Raw genomic sequence first — 26,479 nt, forward strand, 5'->3', positions numbered from 1 at the left:
CCTCCCCTATGTATTACATCACCCAGGCTCCCATGCCCACTCCAATGGAAAGCACCATCAGAACGTTAGAAGGTGAGAGAAAAGAAAGGTACAGTTAAGAATGGGGGGGGGGGCTCTCACTCACTTCCACATTCTAGCTTTGACAGGAGCTGCTTTCTTTTGTGTCCCTCATTTCTGTGGCTTTTCTTCCTTGGCTCCAGTTTTCACACACCTCTAGCAACCATCCTCCCTCCCCTTTCTCACAGCAGTGTTAAAGGATTCCTGCTGTTATTCTTCCCATACTCAACTATCCCTGCTTGGGTTCTTCAGTCCTGCACATGTTAATAAATAATCCCTCTATTAATTTTTTTCAGTTAAAATCTTTGATGGTGACATCTGTTTCCTGGTAGGATCCTAATAATTACAAGGAGTGGCCATAGGAAATAGATTCTATGAGATGGATTTCGGAACTCTGTGGCTCTCATATTGCAGAGAATACAAGCAACCCCTTGCCAAGGAAAAATAATAGATGGCAATTTATGGCAAGCAGAAGCAACATAATGACTCAATTTTTCACCAGGGATGATTTGGTATGGACTGTCAATGGAGGGAAAAGCTTTTGGAGATCAAGTGTCTCTGGAATTTAGTTAATATGGTGCCATCGGGAATTATGGAGATGGGAAGAGGGGCATATAATGGCTTTTTTGACTGTCCTGGACAGCATGCATATGCACAAAGACAGGGTTACAACTCCAATAGCAGGCACACCCCTACAAGACTCTGAAAGTAATCTGAGGACACTGTTTGAGAAAGTGTGGAATCATAAGACTCAAGAAAGACTGCAGACAGAGATGAAGCTGAGAACTTTAAATTCCCAAGTATGTTTGAGTCATTAACTGAAGGAACCTGTGTTCCCTTGTAAAAACAAACAAAACTATAACAAAATCAAAAAGAAAACGTTTAAGAACTTTACCTGAGGCAACTGCCTTACAAATGTCAACTTTTCTCAGCACTTATGCCAACACCCCTCATTGACTGCCCATAAGACCAATAAACTAGAGTTAGATCCCATAAGTAAAAGGAATTCTAGAGAAACTATTTCACACACAAAGTTATTATAGAATCTTGCCAATATGTATCAACTTGGGTCCGGAAAGTACCTATGGAATGGATTTTAAGAGTTACTAGACCAAGAGCAACAAAAGAGAAGACTGAATCTGACTGAATTCATCATTATGGTTGTATTCATACAGGATTCAGAATTTAATGTGCTATTTCAAGTGCTTGGGGTGGCATTAAAAGCCTGTTAGAATAGATACTTAAAGCTTAGACTCTATGACTATGGAGTCAATGTGACTAGATTGTCAGAACTTGCCTTCTATGATGGAGAAAAGGAGTCAGGAGGCAGACTTTTTCTGTAAACAGCTAGATAATAAATACTTTAGGCTTTGAGGGCCACATAGGATATCTTCTTTTTCTTTCTCTCTCTACCCTCCTGCTCCACCTCCTTTTCTTTCTGTTTTTTTATAACCCTTTAAGGTATAAAAACTAGGGGTGCCTGGGTGGTTTAGTCAGTTAAAGCATCCGACTCTTGGTTTCAGTTCAGATCTTGATCTCACAGTTCCTGAGATCAAGCCTCACATCAGGCTCTCTGCTGACAGCACAGAGCCTGATTGGGGTTCTCTCTCTCTCTCCCTCTCTCTCTCTCTCTCCACTCCTCCCCTGCATGCTCTCTCTCTAAATAAATAAATAAACTTTAAAAAATAAGAGTATAAAAAGTATTCTCAGCTAACAACCTGTTCACAAATAGGCATTTTGCCTATTGGCTCTAGTTTGCTGACCACTGCTCTATTCTAATATTCTCCTCACTAAACATTAAGAAATTCAATCATGAAAAGCTCTGTGATATCTCTCCTGTATAGCCTGGAAATTATAACAATTGGACCTTTGAATTAAACTTTTTTATGTCAATGAAGAATAATGAAGTCCATATTGGTAGAGAATGGATGGCATCATTTAATCATTAGAGGCAATGTAATCAGCATATTTTTCATTGCAGGGATCTGTTGTGGTAACTAATTGATCTGAAGGTCCTTGTGAATGAAATATATGTATAGCCTATGGAGCTTTAATTTTACCTTTATAATCAAAACAACTCTAGATTTGGGTGCAGAAAATGACTTGTGTTGCAAGAGTGGAGATTCAGAGTCTTCTCTCTGGTTTACAGACTCAGAGCACTTTGACTGAAGGAAGGCCATGTCCCTTTGAGAAAGGATTCTTTTATGCTGCTAAACGTGTATACAATGCATCTTCCTACAGGCATTTCCCCAGACAACTCCAGCCATGTGTACTGGGATAAAAGAAATACCCATATCTCCCAGTGCTCATTAGTTACTGATCTCTATTGACACAAATTCCTTGAAGACCCAAAATGTCAGCATGGCATCCTGGTAAGAATGGGAACTTAGGAAAGTCAGGTGTAATGACAAATGACATCTTGCCTTACGTATATTTAATAATAGTTCCAGTGGGCCCATAGAGATACCCTGTGGGCATTTTTTAAGCCAAGAATGTATAGTGGCAATACATACAGATAGCAAATGGCAGAATCCTTACAGAGAATGAAGGAATGTAGGATAAGAAATACATAAATAAGTCCCTAGAATTGTTCAACTCCATCTATCCACCACCCACTACCAAAATCATAAACTAAAACAAATACTATGTTCCTGGGATAACTGTAAAGACTGGTGCCACGTAGAAAGATGTGAAACTCATCAGTTTGCCAGTACAAAATAACTGCAGATTTTCATAAACATAATTAGGTGTTGATATCAACTGCTATTCTACACATGATACCTTTACTGGAGCAAATCAGCCAGCTTATAGATATTGACCTGGTAAATACTTTCCTTATAATGGCAATCAATAAAGATAATAAGCAGTTTGCATTCATCTGACAGGGGCAGGAGCACCTGTCATTGACTTACTCCAAGGCTATGCTCTCTGTCATAATAAAATCTACAGATATACCTTACGGTATATCATAATACATACGTAATGTATAATTGATGCCATGATTCTAATTAAGTTGACTCATAAAGAAAGAGAAATTGCCCTAGAAGCTTTAATATGACACATATGTAACAGAGTGAGTGCTAAACCACGTTTTAGTTCATTGTCCTGTAACACTGGCAAACTTTCTACACATCCAATGGTTTAAGGAATATCAGAATACCCTTATTTGTTTAAAAATAAGTTGCTGAATCACCACTGAATGGGCCTTTTTGCATTCTGAATGAAGCATATGTACCTAGGCCAGCATCCTGACCACTTATCAGGCAACCAATAAGGATATCAGTTTTGAGTGGGACCACAATAAGAATGAGTTCTGCTACAAGGCCAGGCTGCAGTGCAAACTTCCCTGTCATTTGGGCTTTATAATAATACTATCTTGTACTTCTGATAACTCTCAATAAAAAATCCATAATTCATACCCCGAAGGTTTTGCAGAAAGACTATGCTTTATTCTTCCAATGATCCTTTTCTATTGGAAAATTAACTTGTGAGTTATAAATGGGCCCAGAAAGAGATTAAGGTCTGCCTATAGGACACTAAGTGTTTATGAAGCCTAACTGGTCATTCATAAACTGGGTGATATACGACCCACCAAATTACAAATTTGGTTGTGAGTAACCATATTCAACTGGGAAACCTAAATAATAAATACACAACCAGACCCATGTAGGTATGTATGGGATAAGTTCAATGAGCATGTGGCTAAAACTTCCATGACACCAGATCCCAATGTTTTACCATCTTTCTCTCCATACATACCTATAGCCTCATGGGGAATTATTTAACCCATCAATAGAAAAAAAGAAGCATGACCACACTGTTTGAGTGGGTCTGAAAATATACTGTCAACAGTCCAGAGTGAATGGTTGCTGCATTATACCCCATTTATAGTTGTCCCGGAAGGAGAACAATGAAAGGAAATTCTCCCAGTTAACAAAACTTTGGGTTATATCTCTCAAATGTCTACTTTGCTTTGAAGAAAAGACCTGATCTATAATCTACTTCTAGTAAAAGAAGAGTGGAAAAGAATATGCTCATTTCAGACTTAAAATATACAAATGAGGTTACTAATTAAGAAAACATTAAGAAGACATACAGAGGGCAAACAGACACATGAAATGATCAGGGAAATGCAAATCAAAACTACAATGAGATATCAACTCACATCTGCCAGAATAGAGAAAATCAAAGGCACAAGAAACAACAAGTGCTGGTGAGGACGTGAAGAGAAAGTAACCCCTGTGCACTACTGGTGGGAATGCAAACAGATGGAGCCATGTGGAAAACATGATGTTCCTCAAAAGTTGAAAACAGAACCCATGATCCAAGGTATTTACCCCCAAAAATATAATAACACAAATTCAAAGGGATACATGCACCCCTATGTTTATTGCAGCATTATTCACAACAGCCATATTATGGAAGTAGCTCAAGTGTCCATTGACTGATGAATGGATAAAGAAGATGGGGTATATACACGCAATGGAATATTATTCAGCCATAAAAAAGAATGAAATCTTGTCATTTGCAACATCATGGATGGAGCTAGAGGGCTTAATGCTAAGTGAAATAAGTCAGTCAGAGAAAGACAAATACCATATGATTTCACTCACACTCATAGGTGAAATTGAAGAAACAAAACAAATGAGCAAAGGGAAAGTAAAAAAAGAGAGAGAGAGGCAAACAAAGGAACAGAATCTTAACTATAGAGAACAAACTCTAAGGTACTAGAGGAGAGGTGGGGAGGGATGGGTTAAATAGGTGATGGGGGTTAAGGAGTGCACCTGTCATGATGGGCACTGAGTAATGTACAGAATTGTTGAATCACTACATTGTACACTTGAAACTAATGTAACACTGTATGCTCACAATATTGGAATTAAAATAAAAAACTTAAAACATTATCTGGAAAACATGAGCCTACAAGTTACTTTCTTCCACGCAATGATACCCTTATATTCTTTGTGATTTACATGAAGGAAAGATGTATTTGAATTCATGTTTCCTAGTTTTTTTCTAAGTAATTGGAGCAGTATAACAAGTATAACTGGACAATGTAACGACAGGTATCACGAACGCCACAATGGTAATCAACAAATGCTTGCTGAGTATTTGTTAGAGTCACAATAGGTTCAAGGTTATACCAGTTTTTATATGGTTGTAAGAAAATTCATCTTGGAAGTATCTTGCCCTGTGGCAAAGCACTTTCCACAAACATTCAAAGTTCATTTCAAAGAAAAGCATATAATTAAACAAACTTAGGGCAGTAAAGGTAGAGATACTGAAGACACAAACCAGAGATATCCTTGAGGAATTGTCACTAGAACTAAATTTACATAAATACATGGGTTGTCAATTACACAGAAAAGTACACTAAAAATTAATTTCACTTTAGTTTGTACCTCAATATTTATGACTATAAAAGATAAATCTGCTAAGACATTAGTAAAACTTGAAAAAAAATATGTCCAGAGTGGTAACTCCCTAAGAGAGTAACTCAGCTATTTATAACATACTTAAACTCTATTGATAATGATATGCCCATATTACCTAACACTAAAAATGTACGAAGACAGAATATGATACAAATCTAAATTAGCCACTAATAATTTCAGTAAATCTCTAATCTAAAAGTTGAATCTTCTTTACGTGACCAGGAAACACTAGCGAGGACCAGGATTCAGGATAAGCTTGCAATTAGTATCCCAGTTCTTACTTATTGTGGTTTTGTTTAGTTTCTGTAGCATATAAGGGCATATGCTCTTGATAGCTCTTGGTCTATGGTCCAAGGTCTTCTGTGTTTGGCGGGTAACTCTGTCTAATTCTGAAATCTCATGTTATAAACTCACAGATACACACCACATTAGCCGGTGCCAACTCCAGGAATAATAAAGGCAATATCTGATTTCCCCTCTGCCTTATTCTTTTGTTTTATTTCTTGGTTGTTTAACAACTTAAGGACTGAAGAGGGATATTTTTTGTTCCATCCCCACCACCATCCCTAATACAAGTCTCTGAATTTTCTTTACTGGAAAGTGGCTTAACACTTAATTATAAATGTGACATATTTCAAAGGAACTGAAATTCCATTCAATACTAATAATATACAAAGGGCATTCACATTAATTTTATGGTACATATGTTTTTATTCATAGTGTTACAGTTTTAAGAACAATTTTTTAGCTGAATTGAAGTCAAAAACAATATTTTACACTTAAAACATAAGCTAGAATGTTTGAGAGACTTGCCCAACATCACACCAAGAGTAAGTCACAGAGCTGGGCTTAAATTCACATCGACTCCCAACTCTGGCTTGGGTATCAAACCATAGTACAGGTAATATTCTTGAAAAAATGAATTAAACTGCAGTCCCTTCCTTGACGTCCCCAGTGGATAAGAGCATATGATCCGTTGATCAGATTAAAAAGAGAATTAACTTTAGGTACATTGGCAAATCTAATTTTGCTGTCCTAGTTCTAAGCTAGAGAAAATTGTTTTGATATTCCCTTGTTTCTTTGCTCTATCTCACTTCCCATTTCTACCTCTTTTTTCCAAAACACAAGATGATGGGGGTGGGGGGTGGGAAAGGTACAGCTAATCATGGCTAGAGAACAATGACCAAATAGTTTCTTTTTCTTCATGAATTCTTTTCATGGACGTTAGGGGAGATCCAACTGTGCAAATGAATGCTGTGTAGTCTCTACTACTAAAATATATAAATCAAGGGCATGACAAATATACTCCATGTCCTCGAATTATAAGGAAATTTTGCATTCTCATTACATAAATAAAATAGGCTAATATTTGATTATTATTTAGACACTAATGTCTTTCAACAGTTTTGTTAGGTGCAGAATTACATACGATGTCATAATATGAGAATATAACTGAGTCAGAACATACCTTTAGCAAAACCCTCCGTGGAAAGTTTATCTCACAGCCAGCCTACTGTGGGGCTTGTAAAGTGGCTATATAATAGGAATATGTTGATACCAAATTAAAAAACAGGAGAGTTTTCTACTCATTTGTTGAAAGTAACACCAGCAAGCATGTAAAACCCCACCCCTTCCTGATGTTTGCATCCTCTGTAGCCATTTTTGACCAAAAAGGGAAATAGCAGACCTAGCAAAGTGTGTCTCTTACCACTCTCAGAAGCAACCCAAGGCCTCCTGAGGCCTATACTCTTGGTAAACATGACTTCTGGGTAGAGCTCACACAGTAGCAAAGGATCAAAACCCTGGGCACCTCGAGAAACGTCCTCCACCATGCTAAGCATGTGATAAGAGCTATACTGCCCTGTTGTGACTCCATTCTCTTCTCATAATGTGGTCAAGGGCTTACTTGTATCAGAACCACTTTGGGAGCTTGATAGAATCAGAATTGGGATTGGGGCGCAGCCCAAAGAACTATCCACCTTGTAACAAAGTATCCAAAGCATCCCAGTAATTCTTAGGTCCACTCAAGTTTGAGAATAACTGCAGTCTTTTTTTATACAGATAGTACTTCTAGTACTATATTTGATGACTACAGTTACAGTTATTATCTCTGAAATTTTGCTGATGTATAAAAATACAGGACTTTAGTCTTTCCTAATGAGGAAAAAAATCCAAAGGGCTTATGTTGTTTGTTAAAGAATGAATGCATATTTATATTTAATTCACTAAAGTCTCTAACTTGCTCAAAGTCTGCCTTATTTCAACAATATGATTTGTTTATGAGGGCCAAATTCTCTGTTTCCAGACAAAGAACACAATATTTGAAATTATATATCTAAAATTTAGGTTGTAATTCTAAAGTGAATATTGCGTTTATGATGTTTATCCAAAACTAAATAAAGTAATATAAACTGTGATTGGGGGCAGGGGGATTTAAGCCATATGTGGTTAAATAAAGGCAATTTTAAAAGTATTCCATTTCACGCTAACGTTTATAAAAATTGTTTTACTATTATTAATTACCATAGTCTAGGTGCTGTATTAGGAAAATTAACAGCCCAGAAGTCAGGCACTAATCTGGTTACAAAAGCCAAAGTTACAAAAATTAATGTTCAGTTACTTTACCCATGGCTGATATTTTGCACCAGATTAAATACTGAACTCTATTCTGAACTAAAATAACGAAACACAGGGAATTCCTGATAGGGCTATTTTCATTAATATTTGACATTTGGAAATGTATAATAAAATCTATGCATGAATTCTTTAAAAATGTAAAGTTTCAGACAAAGAAATATGATTTTAGAATATGAAGAACCAGAAAGAATTTTTTACATTTTCTATATTTCTTCTCTCCTATTAAAATGTATAAGGAGAAGCTTTACACCATATAAAGTTTTAAAGATAGAGCTATGAAGAATATATGAAAATAAATGTTTTAAATTTATTCTTAACTTTAGTAATCCATTTTATTTATTGAGTCAGATGGCTTAATTACTTACATTTAAACACAGTGTAGAGAAGAGCTATCCAAATGATGAATTTTCCCCTATATATTTTTTCTGAGTGTGTAAAAATAAGATACTATTAGTAATTAAAAATCTTGCAGCTTGAACTTGAGGAATTCTTATATTTTAACGTAGTTTACAACTGCAGGAAAGTTGAAAATCAGCAACAGATTTAAAAATACACAGACGAAGGATACCAGCTCATTCACTGGAAATTATTGATACTTCCAGATTAATCAGATTTAACAGATAATCATCCCTAACCTTCTTTATCCGGATCTTCACTGCTCTAACATTACCTTTGCTTTAATTTCTTTTTTTAAATATTTTAATTCAAGTTAGTTAACATGCAGTGTTATATATATTAGTTTCAAGTGATTCAGCAATTCCATACATCACCTGCTGTGTATTACCACGAGTGAGCTCCTTAATCCCCACCACCTATTTAAACCATTCTAACCTTTTACAGTCTCATTCATTGCTTGGATTTTCAGATCAAGCATTCTGAAATTTAGCAGGATAATTTACCATAATCATCCAAAGGATCATAATGATGACAAAAATACCTCAATATCAATTCCCTAATCATTTATATATTTTCATATATTTACTAAATAACCATTTAATGTTCATTATCCAAAACAATTGTTCAGACTTTAAGAGATATAAAGATTATGAAGCACAATTCCTGCCCTTGAAGGAACTTACATATAATAAAAAAAGAAATAGATTTTTGGAAATTACCTTAGCACAAGGTAGTTTATTATAATATTGCATTAAGATCTGTAGTTGAAGAATCTTTATTTATCCTAGGGTTACTGTAAAAGTATTATCTTGGAAATAAAGTATCAATAAATCTTTCGGTCTCACAAAATGCAGAATTGAATGGTTTACAAATTTAAAAGATTTAAATTCTACAAAATGTCTCTTTTGACATAAAGAATTGAAAATGTATCATGAATGAATGTGCAAATCACACTGAATATTACAAAACCATATAAACAATGTGAGCTTTTTTATGTATGCACACACACACTCAAATGATTCAAGATGCATATTATCAACACTTATCTTTGAGGGGAAAACTGGTATATTATAATTTTATCCCTATTCTCTATTTTTCAATGTTTTATAATGCACATATATCACGTTTATAAGAAAATATCCTTAAAAATTATCCCATATGGTTCTATGCATGGCTAACCAGCCTGGCTCCAACCAACTTTTTATCATTAGGAGAAAACAGTCTCAAAATAATTCCCTACCAGGATTAGAACTGGTTCATGTTCAGATGTTAAACTAAGTGGGATCATAAAATAATATTAGTGACCTTTTGTAAGGAGTGCACATCTAAATCAGTTGTCTCTCAGAGCATTTTTGCCCTTTGAGGGGTCAGAACAGTTGTAATGGAGGCAGATATGGCATCTTGCACAAAGCCCAGAAGAAGTTTAGCCAAATATTTGACAACAGTTTTCACTCCTCAGCATGGTTAAGCTGTTTCAGTTTCTTAACCTGAAAAAATCAAGATACTGATCCCTAATTCCGAGAGACAAAATCTGAAGCCTGTATGTCAGACTACATCCTGGCATTCAGCAGTCATTGATAAGTGTAGCAGTGAGTATGACAATGATGATGGTCATTCTAACAAAGGCTACCTAAATGTAGCTAGTACCTAAAATGTGCTGATGGCTGTTTTGGTGTTTCATGAGAATTAACTTCTTTTAACCTCATAACCACCCCATGAACAAGTGCTCTTCTTATCCCATTTTGCACTTACGGTGCCTGAGGCACTGAGAAGGTAAATACCTTGCTGAAGCTCACATCTCTGTCCTAGTAAGAACTGTAATAGCAGCAGCAGCCAGTAGCATTAATGATAAGGATTATTAAACTGGTAAAAACACCAAATGTGAACAAAAGATAACGGGACTTTCTTTTGTATTTCACTGTAGAAACAACAGCGAATTCCAGAGAGATGTTTCAGCAATGAATAAGTATAAATCTCGCCAAGGATGACAACCTAAGGGTAATATTGATATGCTCTTTAGACTTTATAAAAGCTTACTTCCTCATGGTTATATCCAGGGTTTTATCTAGACTGATGGTGTATGAACATCTGATGGATACAGCCGTAACTGTGGTATTCATGCTATTCTTTGTCCTTGTGGTGTCCACATGTGTTTAAAAATCTGCATTCATTTCCTGTTGCTGCTGTATAAAATTACCACAAACTTAGTGGCATAAAGCAACACAAATTAATTATCTGACAGTAGAAAAGGTTAGAAGTCTGAAACTGGTCTCATGAGGCCAAAATCAAGACATCGGAAGGACTTTGTTCCTCTGAAGGCCTTAAGAAAGAATCCACTTACTAGCATTTTCCAGTCCCTAGAAGCCATCCACAGCTCCTGGTTAATGGCTCCATTCCTCCATGTTCAAGCCAGCAAAATTGGGCTGAGTCCTTCTCATGTTGTCACGTGTCTGATACCCCCCCCCCCCCCCACACACACACACAACCTCTCTCTTTCACTTGTAAGGGTCTTTGGGATTACATTTGGGCTCCCTGGATAATCCATGATAATCTCCCCATCCCAAAGTAAACTGTTTAACAATCTTATTTCCATCTACAACCTTAATTTCTGTTTTCCATGTAACTTAGCATATTCAGAGCTCCGGTGATTAGGATGTAGACACCTTTGGGGAGGCTTTATTCCATCTACCAAACAACAGAATACTACTTTCAGCTCTACTTCTTTTCTCCCTTTCTTAAAATCTTCTGAAGTAAAACAGATATATGTACAAGTATACCTTCTGCCTCTCCTCACAGAATATTTGCAGGATAACACTGATTAAATAGTTTAAATGATCATTGTTTAGATTTCTCCTTGAGTCAAAGTAAATGATACATTAGAAGAATTTTCTAAGAGTCAATTAGGAGGGGGTTGAAAATTCCTTTGAGGATGCAAAGCATTAGGCAGATGCAAATTATTAGCCTTGCATCTTTAGAGTACTCTTTATGGCAGGCATTTTCAATATATTTTAATCACATCTGTATTATAGCCTTGATGATTTTAAATATCCTAATGGCCTTCATTAAAGACTGTTTTTCTAGCATTATGTTGTAGATATTTTACTTCCTGTTATTTCACTCACCTCCAAGGACCTTGAGAGCAGCAAAACTTTCTAAATGTTTACAACTGTTAGTTAGAAACAGTTGTGTCTATTTTATCCCTTGCAAAAAATGTTTCCATGTTGACCTACTAATGGTAACATTAGTTGCTTATTTTCTACCAAAATGGCTTTCTATATACATGCTTACTTCACTGACTATAAAAATGGAAATGTCCACATGGGAGGATGCTTTTCTAAAATGCACAAACATGCAGTTGTGTGAGAATAAAATGAGTTCATTTTAGAGAGTTATAGAGTGGCTAGTAAGCCAGGCTTTGGAGTCAGGCTGTCTTGGAATCCAAATTCAGCCAGCTTCAAGCAAATAATTAACCTCTCTGAGCTTAGATTTCCCCCATGAAACATACAGATAATAGCACCTACAAAATCAGTTATTGTGAGAATTAAATGAGATAAACTGTATAGAGGATTTATCGTCATTCCTGACATCTGTAAGTGCTGATTAAAACTTCATTTCAACACTTTTTTTTAAGTTGAAATTGGTCTTTGGAGGACAGCATTTGCCAGTGGGTGGGATCCCAATTCCCAGAGACACAGTAGCAGGGAATCATGGAGCGAGGAAGTCCTTCCCTTTAGAATATTTCTTTAATCCTGACTCGGTCAAGGACAGCGTCTCAGATTGGAGCTCTTGTAACTTCATGAACTCCAATGCTATCAAATAGAGGTTGACCTGTGTGTCCAGAGCCTGCCCTTACTTAAAATTGTTTCAAGACTACTTTACTTTCAGTCTGTTTATTTGTATGGTCACCTTCTTTTTATGGCAAAGGGTAATGATTTTTTCATTTATGGTACTGATATAAATGTTCCTTTAAAACATATGTAAGCTGAAAAAAAAAAGTTAGTTTAAAGAATTTTTTTTTCTTAAACAAGAGAGTACTGTAGCCAAAAATTTGAGGAAGGTTTTGTGAGAATGACTGAAATTTGCAAAACTCTGTCCCAAGGGACTGTACTCGTGACTGCATTCTGAAATGAGTAGTGACTTTCTGGAACAGAAGTTACGCATCAGGAATCACCCCCAATAGTCACAGTAAACACTCTTAGCTGTAGCTCACCCTGCTAACTAGTTCTCATGATTAAATTATTGAGATCTCAGAGGCTGAAGGTTTCTGAGTCATCTGATGTTGACTTAGAGTGAAGATAAAAAGAAATAGTGCCATTCAGCTTTTCCATACCTATTTCACTTAAATACAGTCCCTGAAGGCTGGAGCTACCTTTTTATGTATTTCTTGAGCCTAGCACAGATCAGGAATACATGTTTGAAGAGTGAATGATGAAGGATAATTAATCTGGCTAAGATAATGAAGGCATTAGTCCACTCTTTCTTGACAAATATCCTCAATCCTAAATGCCCAGAGAAAGCAATTTTAATTTTGTTAATGTTTATTTATTTTTGGGAGAGAGAGAGAGCAAGAGTGTGAGTGGGGGAGGGGCAGAGAGAGTGGGAGACACAGAATCCAAAGCAGGCTCCAGGTTCTGAGCTGTCAGCACAGAGCCCCGCATGGGGCTCAAACTCACGAACTGTGAGATCATGACCTGAGCCTAAGTTGAACACTTAACTGACTGAGCCACCCAGGTGTCCCAAGAGAAAGCAATTTTAATTTCTGCAGTGTTATTCTCTTAAAATAATAGATACTAATTGAACTACTATTATGAGCCAATCATTCTCATAAATAATTAATATGATCATCAATATACATAATGTCTCCTGGGCATCACAGCGATCACAGCGTTCATTAGTGACAGAGCCATTAGGTGGTCATGTGCTTTTTTGGCTTCAAATCCAGTGCAATGGAAAAATATTTCCTATATTATTAAAAACTGTTTAGTCTTTCTTTAAATTAATAATATTCTTGTATGGATAATGATCTATTCTTTATCCAAAAAAATCACTGTGGATTCTCCTTTTGTTTTAAACATTGTGCAATAATTTATATGAAGAGAGAGCAAAATTGAAATATTTATAAATGACAGGTCACCAAATAGCCAAGCAAATGTGACTTTAAAGTGCATACACAAATAGTAAATATATTACCACTAGAAAGCTGAACAAGTAAAACTGTTAAAAGTAAACATAGAAAAATAAAAAGTAGAAGTATATACACTGTGTTTTTTCCTATTTTTTAGTCACTCTACATATTTTCAATTACGTGTATGTATTATTCTAGAAAAAGAATAATAAAATTATTTCATCTTCCAGATACAAATGGAGGGTATTAAATTTCATTCACTTTTCTACCCTAATCATAGTTTTTCTACTTGCCCCAGAAGATTTTTTAATACGCTAAGTTATATTAAAAGGTTATAGACATTTTAGTAAAAATAACTGAACTACTTGTTATCAGATTAAAAGTTAATTTAATATTGGAAAATGCCCTAAATTATCTTTGTGTGACAGGTTTTGTGAATTTTTAATACTTTTTGTCATAATCAAAGAAAGCTCTTCTGCAAACCAATTTGAAAAAGAAAGCCAAAGCCAGGGTTGTTATTATCTGAGGCTAGATTTACACCCCAGCAATAGGGCATTCAGAAATGGCAACGACTTCATTTATCCTTTTTTCATAAATTTAACTGGCTACTTTACTGTCACTCCTGTGCTACTAGCTAATCAGCAAACATCTCTTAATGCGCTTACCTCTGCTGAATGGATGCCAGAGGCTACGCCTTCCTTTCAAGAGCATCCGGATCTATCAGAATAATAAAAGTCACTGTCATAGTAGTGTTGCTTACCTGAACTGTTAGCCAGTCTCCAAGACATAAAATTGTCAGTTTAAATTATTTGCATTTGTATCAGTTACAGTTTTTTCCATTAGGAAAATATTTCAGCAATAATTTATTTGGGTGACTTCTAATAACCTATATGCTTGCTTCAAACATGTGTTTCATTGACACACATTTCTAACATGGAAACAATCTGGTTACATCCAATTAGTCAAATTGATATTATTTTTGGAATATTCTGATGAATAATATGCCAATTTTTGAACAATGTGAGGTCACTTACATAGCTTACATGATTATTCACACAGTGGCAGGTTTACATAGTCTGACAAATGAAAATACCTGCAAAATCAGTTGAGATGCATACATGCTATTGAAATACCAACTGCGTGAACACACACAGTCCAAAATATTCTTATATTTAGAATGCCTCACACATGTTCCCAGTTTCATTTCATTCCTACTTTACTTTCCCCAACAGATAATCCCCTTCTGATTTTATTCCTATTTTCTCTAACACATCTCACAATCAAAGCTCTCATTTGAATAGTTAGAATTAATCATAAGGGAATTAAAGAAATAGGCATATTGTGTGTGTCTTACTCAACCTGTCAATGCCATTTTCCCTACTGTATACCGTCCTCTGTTTCTATTCTTATTATATGCCCACCTCCCTCTCATTCAAAAGATGGCCAGGCCCAAGAGCTGAGGAAATCGCACAAAAAGCAGTGTTACCGATCTCGGGCTTGAAAGAACCATCCTCTCAAGAACTACTTGCCATTTAACAGGGATGAAAACGTGGTGCAAAAAACCCTCTTTCTCTACCAGTGTTCAGATGACAATGCATTCCATGGTTAAATATGTTCGTGAAATATTGGATTAGAGAAAACTGAAGATACATAGTTGCAGAAATTTATCAGAAGGTCCCAGTATGCACATTCAAAACTTATTTCACAGAACACTTTCTTCAAGGAACACATATGGTACACAATACAGATTGAACAGCACAGTACTAAAAAAAGAAAGCCCTGGAAGCATGAGCTCAGGTTTTCCAGGTATTGGCCATCAGGTAAGAGAAATTATGAATCACCCTTCATAATCTCCCACGTGGCCCACCATTTTCACCTAGCAACAGGCATGACAATTATCAATCACAGAGCACCTACTATGCTGCAAGTATTACCAAATGTTCTTTCCTCTTTTCATCATGAGTACAGAGAGGTCTTGTAACAGAATTACCTAAAGAATGAGGAGCCTAGGTTTTTATATGTACCAGTGGAGAAAATTGTTCTAAGGAGTCATAAAGCAATAAAATATTTTAACGTAATAAAATGAAATCTGAACATACTTTTTAATGAATCTTCTATATTCTCCTAAGCAGAAGCAGGAATGAAATATGTGTTAATAGCTAACTTCACAGCAGACTGGTCCTCACAAACGAAATAGAAAAGCTCTCCCTTTCTTTCTATAATTACACGTGCTTTCTAATTACCCATAGGTTACTCTCAACCAGAAATTTGCTTAGGAGAACCTTCCTATTATTCTTTGGACCCTGAAAGATCTAAGTGAGACATTATATACATTTATACTCTATTAGGAGTAAATTGTTTAGACATAATTCAAGCAATTCTGAAGATATCACTAAATCTTTACCTATATAACTAAATCAACTGTTATTTTTACTTGTATGGTATTAGAAATGCCTTCATCCCAAAAGCTAAGAGACTTTGAATCCGCTATTATCCAGTTTTTGTGTGTGTGTTGGTTTTCTTCTTTGCAGGGAGGGGCAGAGAGGATGTATGATAATATACTTTATAGTTGTAGGCTAAATCTTCAAGAATAAACAAATGAAAATTAATCACATTTTTATTTTAAAAGAATATGATGTAAAATTCTTGGGGCGCCTGGCGGCTCAGTCAGTTAAGCGCCCAACTTTGGCTCAGGTCATGATCTCGTGGTTCGTGAGTTCGAGCTCCACATCGGGCTCTGTGTTGACAGCTCGGAGCCTAGAGCCTGCTTCAGATTCTGTGTCTCCCTCTCTCTCTGCCCCTCCCTTGCTTGCGCTTTGTCTCTCTCTCTCTCTCTCTCTCTCTCTCTCTCTCTCTCTCTCTCTTTCTCTCACTTTCAAAAATAAATAAACATTAATTATTTTAAAAACTGAATTCTCAAAATGGGAGAAAACTGTTCTTTACCCATTAACTAGTTTCCCTGAAGACAAAACACAGTTTCACATATAAAATCACATAATTTGTTTTCCTGGTAGACCATAGGTTTCATCCAGTTCAATCTGTAGAGAATAACCAGAGAAACGTGTTTGAGATATTATTGTGTTTAATAGAACAATTAGAAAGGTTAAACAGGAGAACAAAAAAGGACATTTACATGAAGCTCTCAATCTTGAGATTCATATGTGACACCAGAAATACAGACAAGGAATCATGTAAACACATTCCATCTAATAAAAGTGAAATTTGAATACTGAAGGTATTAATATATGCCGTTTGCTAAGCGCCTGCTATAAATGCTCCAGGCATTTTTCAGACAGAACTACATTCAATTATATCAAAAATAGATATGTTTCTTATCTCAGATATAAATAAATTGGATTTTAGAATTTTTTTAAGTTATTTATTTGGAGAGAGAGTAAGCATGAGTGGGGGAGGAGCAGACAGAGAGGGAGAGAGAATCAGAAGCAAGCTCTGTGCACTCTCAGCATGGAGCTCTAAGTGGGGCTCGATCTCACAAACCATAAGATCATGACATGAGCTGAAATCAAGAGTCCACAGCTTAACTGACTGAGCCAGCCACTCAGGTTCCCCAAGAAATTGGATTTTAGATGAGTAATTTGTTTAAAATCACACACTAAGTGACAGTTTCCATATTTGAGTTGATATGAATAGTTACAGATATTGATATAGAGAATTAATCCACAAACATAGACATATTTAGTTATCTTTAAAATATATTTACGGTGTTAAATTGGAAAAAATGTATAGGAAAACAGGTGAGAGATTAGGAGAATAGGTGACTGCTCTATAACACAATAAAAATCTTGATATATTTTAAACTGCAATTCTATATGTATATCCAAAGATCTATCTTAAATTTCTTTTAAGGGGCACCTGGGTGGCTCAGTCAGTTAAGCTTCCTACTTCAGCTCAGGTCATGATCTCGTGTTCGTGAGTTCAAGCCCCCAGTCTGGCTCTGTACTGACAGCTCAGAGCCTGGAGCCTGCTTTGGATTCTGTGTTTCCCTTTCTCACTGCCCCTCTGCCGTTCACACTCTTGTCTCTCTGTCAAAAATAAATAAAACGTTAACAAAATTCCTTTAAAAAGGTTGTGCATGCTTTTTTTTCATTGTAACATCTTATACTGTTTAAAACTAATAAAACATTAGATATTTTCCTTCCTCTAATATTAATGCAAAGGTCACAATTAATGATTCAAAGAATAAATTTTGTGAGAAAATTCATTTACCTGGAAAGACATTTTAAATATAGAAAGCAAACTCTTGTTACATTAACTCATAGAACCACAACAGGAAAGTTCAACTTTCATGTGGTTATAACATGAGTGAGTGGAAAGTTTCCAACTTCGTCATGTGGTTTAAATAAACCAAGTTACTATATATTTCTTCTGAAACCTAGGACCTTTTATACACAGAATTTTCTACTCAAATTAATCCAATAGAAGATTTAATAGCATTTAAAGTTGATTCTCCCCAAATAAGTATATAAATATAATACAATTCCAATGCAATGAAAGGCATCTATTTTTATTGGTGCAGATCCAGCAAATAGGAGATGGCTCATGAGCCAGAAATTCTTGGGATCCTGGCACCAGTCTCTTTCAGGTGCCAACAGCTCGTTCTTCCTGATTCTCCAGCTTCCTGATGGTTATAAAACAGCAGATGCCCCTGGCCACTTATGAAAACTGGTTCCCATAGCCTAGTTAGGAAAATTATTCCTGGTGGTCCAGACTAGAGATCGCTCCCAAATCCTTTACACCAAATATGTAAAAGCTAATTTCCTATATCAAAGTTCTTTCTGCCTAAAATGGCTAGATTGCTTTCATTAAATGTCTCCAAATCAAGTGTTACACAATATTCCAATTGTTTCATGGAAGGGGGAGAAGTAGATAAAATAATCTCTTAACATAAGTAATGAAAAACTAATAATAAATAAGAAATTTATGGGATTTCTTAAATAAGAAAATTATGGAAAAGTAGATCCCTCAGGGGGCACCTGGGTGGCTCAGTAGGTTAAATGTCCAAATTTGGCTCAGGTCATGATGTCACAGTTCATGAGTTTGAGTCCCGTGTTGGGCTCTGTGCTGACAGCTCAGAGCCTGGAGCCTGCTTCGGATTCTGTGTCTCCCTCTCTCTCTGCCCCTCCCCCACTCATGCTCTGTCTCTCTCTCTCTCTCTTTCTTTCAAAATTAAACATTAAAAGAAATTAAAAAATAAAATCAAATAAAGAAGATCCCTCAGGAGAACTTTCCTTCGCAGATATTGGCTTGGAAATAAATACATGAGTGGAACAGAATAGACAATTCAGAATGCAGATTCCAGCATACATGAGACTTTGTGGTATGGCAAAAATGGAATAGGTGACACTTGAACAATGTGGGTGTTAGAGGCATCAACCCCTTATGCAGTCAAAAACCCTCCTATAACTTGTGATTCCCCCAAAACTTAATTACCAATAGCCTACTATTGACTGGAGGCCTTTTCAATAGCATAAATAGTTTATTAACACAGATTTTATATGTTATATGTATTATATACTATATTCTTACAATAAAATAAGCTAGAGACAAGAAAATATCAACAAAATCATGCAGAAGAGAAAATACACTTACAGTATTATACTGTATTTATTAAAAAACAAAAAACATGTATAAGTGGACCCTTACAGTTCAAATTCTTGTTGCTTAAGCATCAACTGTATTTCAGTTTACTGGGAAGAGTATGGTTCATTTAATAAATGCTGATTTCTCAGCTGGCTTTAAGTTTGAAAAACTTAATCCCCCAGAGGGACTGCGATACTAGCTAGTAAATTATGCTACTTTTATACCTCCTCTTTCTCCTTGACTAAGATTAAATGTCATAAGCATTCTCTCTGTAGGCCTTGATTTAAATACATTTTTAAAATCTGCTAGAAGTAATATGCTATCAATTTTTAAGGAAGTAAAAACATCCTATTAAAACTATTAAAAAACACTATTGTAATTTTATGATTAATACAATTTTATAACTATATAATTCAAAATTCTAAACTTCTTAATAGTGCTTAACTCTTAGAATATTAACCTTTGAGTGAATTATTTCCTCACCAACTCCAGGGGCTTTAAGTTTAGAGACAAAAATAACTGCATGGATTTTCTTCAATTTCAGTAATCAAGTGAGATAACTCCAAATATTCTTATCAGGAGAACCACTAGACTTAGAAGGCATCCTATTCTCAGTGCACAAAAGACCTAATTCACAAATTGTTTAACTTGCGATGAAAGATGCAGAATAGACATCATCTTAACAATAACTCTCTAAGAGGGAAGAAGCTTATGGAAACAGAAGAGACAGTATTTGAGAAATACAGGTATTCTAGCCCCACATGTATTTTTTTCCTCCAAAAAAAGAGAAACTCATTCAAACTACCTTACCTAAAAAGAATATGAGTGTAAAGATACCACAGTCATCTTATGGAGACCAGATCAGAAAAACAAGTGCAGGTGGCCCGGAAACGGAAAGTCAGAAACTAAGACTACTCCCTCTTTCAGTCCTCCTTAATTCTCTCCATTCATCTTGCTAATGATCCATCGGGGACAAGAGTCAACTGGCTGTCATCCTCTATTGTGTGTCATTAAACATTATCCTTCCCCCTTCCACTGACAACAGTCTTATTATCTCTTGTTTGAAAGGAAAGAAAGGCTTTGTTGAGTCCAACAAATCTGTAAAAGCAGACAACACACATCACTGGCCAGTAAGCAAAGGCAGCAAGCTGCCTCTTAAATGCCTATACTTGACCCAAGTGACTATTTCCAGGAATCTGAATGACCCACGGTTTTACCCATTTAACACGAGCACGGATGGATAGGACATGATAAAGGATGGTTCTCAGTCTATAGATAAGTGCCTGGAGTAGTGAAAGTTTTAAACTTTTATTGACAAGTGAGGAGAGAATTAAGGAAATTATCTCATTAACTGAAATAAAGGTAGAATTTTGCCTCAATTTTATCTCACTGACTTTCTCATTAGTGATGCAGTAGTTCACTAATTGTACTAAAAATGCAGTTGTCTCCTGAAACTTTTAATCAGTCTATTAAATCTAAATAAAATGTGATCAACCAATGAGGAAAATGTGTAAACCTTAGGGATTTTGCACAGTCACAAGAAATACTCTACAAGTTGTCATTCTAGTGACATGATTTTACAGAATCATACCACTTTGATGTGGTATGTTTCTTTCCCACATCTTTGATGTATTTCGCTGCTCTCTAAACTCTTCCTAAAAAGATATGATGACTTGGAAGTTACAACTTTAATAGTTTAGACAAGTTCTTGTAGGAAATGAAATAACACAATGAATTATTAAATATTTTCATATAATTATACTGAACCATATAACTTCTTGTTCAAAGTAGGTGCTAATTTGATGCTCTCACCTATCAAGGTAATGTGATATCCATATCATATGAATTCAAAGTAGTAACACAATTAGTGGCAGCTATTAAAAGAAGGCCAAAACTTCAAGTGGTCTTGACACTATGTTATTTTTCTGACAGTTAGGCATGATCCTTTCTATGGCTATATTAGAACAAAAAAAAAATGAGTGAAAATATTGATCCTAATCAAAGGATGATGCTGTCTTCAGCATGGATCATAACCCCAAAATGAAGCACATGGCAAATGAAATTCCAAGTCAGAAACTATTCTTGTACTTTTTTAGTATGTCTTCTTTATAAAGCAGAACACATAAAAATGAAGCATGGGAATTACTAATACAGAAAAGCAGAAGAGCTTAAAAGAAAGGAAAAGATGACAGAGTATGATAAAACATAACTTATTTTAATTAATTGGATACAAAGGAAATCTTGTAAAAGACCATACATAAGGCATTGATAAATCACTTCTTAGGATTATAAAGGGAAGTGGTCTTTCTGGATTATTTCAGTGAGGAGCACTTGAAAACAACAAAGACATTTCTATTCAGTGGTAAATGTCTAAAAAAAATCATTCTTTTTATCTGAGTGAAAAATAAGTACAAAGGGGGTATAATTCCATATAATATTTGGTATTTTTACCACCCGGACTATTTCAATGTCTGCAGTGAAACTTGGATACTATTCTTTATATTTAGAATAGGAAAGAATTACAAGGCCATATAACAGCTTATTTTTAAATAATAACTTCTGGAATGTTTGCCCTTCCTATTCTTATTTCATAGCTGTCTCTAAAATTACTGTATGATATTACATAATATATAAAGTAATAAAATAGCAACTGTAACTTAGGTAATCAGGTAACAGCTATTTAAATTCTTAAAACGTGTGACTTATATTTGGCAGGGATGATATTCTTTACATTGGATTTTTTTTAACCAAGCAGTAAATATTTGGGTAGATTCTCCATCTTCTTATAATTCAATGAATGATCCCATAATTTTCAGTTTGATGCTTACTTTTCCACATATATTTATATTTTTTAACTAGATCATAACTGGTACTGTGATATGGGTAAATAAAACATGCTCTCAATTTGTCTTAATCATTCCCATTTTATTCTTTCCTGTAAATGCCCTAGTCTAATGCCCTTTTAATCACTCTATCCTTAGTTCTTCTCACTGTGGGTTTTTTTTTTCTCCTCTCACAACTATTACCCACAATATTTCCCCAAGGATATAGCACTATCTTTCTACAGGAAGCCATATGCCCTAATTTGTTTCACGTGGGAACTTGATGGCTTCATTCAAGTTTTCCCCCAATTTTATTTTATTTTCTCCATAAACAGAGTTTGTTTTCTCCAAAAAAACTCTATCTTTTATATGTAAATATTACACTATTGACCAATGACCTAAGAATTAAAATAATAGCTAACATGTACTAAGCAATTACTATTTGCTCTGGCACCCTGAAAATCACTTCGCGTGTATTTCCTCTTCCAATCTTCAAAAAGACTCTTTTGAATAAGGATTATTATTGTCTCCACTTTTGCTTTTTAAATGGATAAACTGAGGTAATAACAGATTTAGTTATAGGTCTAAGATTGAACAGCAAATAATCAATAAAGCTGGACTGATGTGAGGCAATCTGAGTCCACAGGCCTTCAAAAGTAGGGCATGATCACCTACAATGTGTTCAGATAGATGTGGTGAAAAAGTTCCCCCTGATTCTCCAAGTACACACCACATACACTGCTGTTTAAGTCTGGAACCCTAAGCATTAGATAGTACAGAATTATTCCTGTTAAAATGAAAACGCCCTAAGAGAGTTACCTCTCTTTTAAAATCTCAGCAAAAGCAACTTTATCTGAACATTTCCAGCTGGTCTGAAGAAGGCAAGTTTCACCAGTTGCCAGAACAAGAACCAAGGTATTTTCTTGGAAGGAGAATTCAAGGTTATTTGCTATGTTAGAAGACTGAAGACAGAATAAAAAGCTTCAAACCTTCAAGAACTTCATGACAGAGAGAGAGACCCAGATAAACTGTGTCTCTCACAAGTTATACATAAGCATCGAGCACATGGTGAATCACGGTAGATGCCTGCTGGGTTTTTTAAAAATTTTTTACTGTTTATTTTTGAGGGGGGGGGGAGAGAGAGAGAGCACAAGTGCACAGGGGAGGGGAGGCGACCCAGGGAGACACAGAATCCAAAGCACACTCCAGGCTCCGAGCTGTCAGCACAGAGCCCAACGGGGCTCAAACCCAGGAGCCTTGAGATCTTGACCTGAGCCGAAGTCTGACATTTTACTGACAGAGGCGCCCCAGATGATTTGTTTTTAAGCTAATTATTTATTTAACTCCCTTCATAAAAGGCATCAAATAATATTAATAAAAAATACACAAAAACCACGGGGTGGGGAACAGTCTGTGCTTTAATAAATAAACAGTCCTTATTGAAGGTAGTAATTAAATTTGTTTCTAAAATCACTAGGTTTGGAATAAAGCAAAGAAAGAATTTCTCATTTGGACATTGGTGGCCAGTATCTAGTTAAACATAAAGCAGAAAAATACATTTCTAAATGGAATTTTCATCCACTATGCATATTTTTACATTGTTTTAGTACTGGGTATCATATCCTTCCTGCTTCCATTAAAAGACAAGTTGGATACTCACAGTGTTTACCATTTTATACTCATATAACTACACAACTTTTGTAGGGGGATAAAAGGTTGTTGGCGAAGTGATGAATAGATGATCTTCAAATAATAATTAGTTATGTGACCATGGGAAAATCACTACTTGGGTCTCAGCTTTCTCTTCTCTAAAATGAAGCAGTGAACTAATTTCACCACAACGTGCCCCATTAAGCTAAAATCTACCATGCTGTGGTAACATTTGTCCAAAGCAGACAGAAAGGACACACAAAAAAGCTCTCCATATATGAGAAGAATTAATCAGAACTACTCAAGGAAGACAACTCATGCCTAGGAATAGGCATGGGTTAATACCAAAAGTCAGCTCCTTATAAGAAAAAAATGTAATTACCTTGGCCAAAGGAGGTAAATGAAGCAAGTGATAAATACCACATTGGGAAGGAGCAAAGGAGATGGGGGAAATCACACAGGAGGCACAGGAATAATCAGAACTAAATACTGGGTCGCATCACTCTAGCATTATTCACAATAGCAAGTCCCTCAAAGTATTACCTGACTATCGAGGGGAATAAAAGTCATTTTCTGGCTAAACCGTTCAATCATGAAGTTTGAACAAATCGTAGCCCATTCTATTTAACTAAATTGTTAAGCTGAAATCATAAATGTTAGCACATCAAGATATCGTGGGCTCTAATTTTTTTCTTCTCATTTAAATCGTCACAAACATGCTTCCCATTTTAAGAAACGCAGTCTTTTAAAATGTATTTGTCAAACATGCACACTATCCAAGAGAAGCAGCATGACCTTTAAAAATGCTAGGAAGCTATGAAGAATTCTATTCGGCTAATTACTATTTTCAGATTTTCTTGTTGCATTTCTCACTGTGAACAACTCCAGTAATCTTAATACCCAAGTGAAGCCTTTTTTTATTTCAAAACTGGACACTTTATAATCATTAGTTCACAAATCCATTTAAAACACTCTAAAAGAACGGAGTACAACTGCCTTAACATCCATTTATGTATTCAACCACATTGACTGCTTCTCCCTTGACCAAGGTAGCAAAATCTGCGGAGTGAGGGGTCCCTACCCAGAGTAATCCGTCCGCTAAACGGATCCCAGCCCATCCCAGAAATTTACCGGGTTGGATTCTGAAAGGCTGGGCAGGTAAACCGAACAAGCGGTTTTGCAAAAAAAAAAAAAAAAAAAAAAAAGTTGACACAATTTTTAGGATGACGCAGAACTTTAAAACACGCGCTTAACTTTAAAACCCATTCCAAGGTGCCTGGAGAAACTAGAGGGCCCTGTCCCACGCGCTCTGGAAAGTTCCAGGCACTCCGAAGTTGCGGACTTTGACGGGACGAACGAGAGGCGCTCCCACTTCATCCCGGACAGACCGCCCCTCCAGAGATCACACTCCCCCCCCACCCCCATTACAGTTGGAGCCCGGTCGCCAGCCGAGCGGCAGACGCGGCGGGAAGAAAGGGGCAGCTCCGGTGCCCCAGTTCCCTACGCGCGCGGGCGTCAGCAGCCGGAGCGCAATGATCGCCGAAGGGTGCGCGCGCAGTCTCCGCCGAGCCCTGGAGCCGCGCGGCCGGCCTCGCCCTCCCGCCGCCCGCACGCGCGAACACCCACCTGGGGGTGCTGAGCTGCCGGGGGCCCGCTCCCGGCTCCCGCCCGCCCGGCCCGACGCTGCAGGCAGCATCGCGGCGGCTGAAGCCAGGCAGCCTGCGGACAGGACTCTGCTGCCCGAGATTCTCGGCGAGATCGTCTCTAGACGCCCCCCTTCGTCAGCCCACCGCGGGCGGGTCTGGCCGCAGGGCCCGGAAACGCAGCCCGTGGGCTCAGGCCACAGGGTCACCACGAGGCCTTGCGAGGGCGCCCTGAGGAAGTGAAACTGCCCAGGGGCTTGCGCTTGCCTGCTTTTTAGGCTGCTCTCGTTTCTCCTAACACTCTCTGGGCCTGTTCACTCCGGAGATCTTAGAGCTGCGATACCTGTGACTCCAGCTTTTGTCCCATTCTAGGTCTTCCACTTTGTCCCCACTTCCGGGAAGAAATAGGGATACCAGATGTAGACACTTGCTGGCAAAGGGGAGCGATAGATACAGATATATGGATCTGGTTATAGAAATAAAGATATAAAGATGTAGATGCAGATACACAGTTGATTTTTTTTATATATTCATTTTGCCCATGTAGGCTAGATTCATAAATTGAAAAGTGATTTTTAAAACCGTATAAAATTTATTTCCCTCTCCTGCTCCAAGTCAGAACTGGTAAAAAAATAAGACGTGGATTGAAATAGATTCTCCAAGTAAGGGTTTAACTTCGCTTGCTTCGAAGACTCAGAAATACTCAGACTTCGCCCAGATCCTTAATATAAATGTCCCTTCTTCTCTCAAGGTTCTCTAACTTAGTAATTTACTTTTTGAAATTGAAAATATTTTTGAAGATCAAATTGAAGATTTGGTAATAGTTCATGGTTTAAATGTTCCTCTCCCTCTTTTTTAGAAAAGAAATCTAAAAGGGAGAGCTGTGTAGCCACTATTTATCTCATACAGTCTTTTTTAGGAATACCATAAATATCAAAGTATCCAAAATGTTAACGTTTTCCACATAACTCGATTAGTTTTTGTAGTTTATACCACAATGAAGAAAACTTAGAGAAATATGTGAAATGTCAGCAATTTTGAAAACTGTCATGTACATTTCTCTACTTTCTGGTAGTTCCTTTAATGTCGTTATTAACTTTAAGTTGACTTTCT

At 36.5% G+C, this 26,479-nt stretch overlaps 1 protein-coding gene across 1 annotated transcript in view; it reads right to left on the reverse strand.

Moving 5' to 3' along the window:
* BANK1 (B cell scaffold protein with ankyrin repeats 1) overlaps window positions 1-25,676 on the reverse strand; it is a 309,171-nt gene extending 283,495 nt beyond the window's left edge. Inside the window, exon 1 of the mRNA XM_053217099.1 lies at window positions 25,350-25,676. Within this exon, the coding sequence (XP_053073074.1) occupies window positions 25,350-25,419 (70 nt within the window). The 5' untranslated portion in view covers window positions 25,420-25,676. The remainder of the gene's footprint in view (window positions 1-25,349) is intronic.
* Between the last annotated feature and the right edge of the window lie 803 nt (window positions 25,677-26,479).

Source organism: Acinonyx jubatus, chromosome B1, assembly GCF_027475565.1.
Source record: "Acinonyx jubatus isolate Ajub_Pintada_27869175 chromosome B1, VMU_Ajub_asm_v1.0, whole genome shotgun sequence".
NCBI classification, from domain to species: Eukaryota; Metazoa; Chordata; class Mammalia; order Carnivora; family Felidae; genus Acinonyx; species Acinonyx jubatus.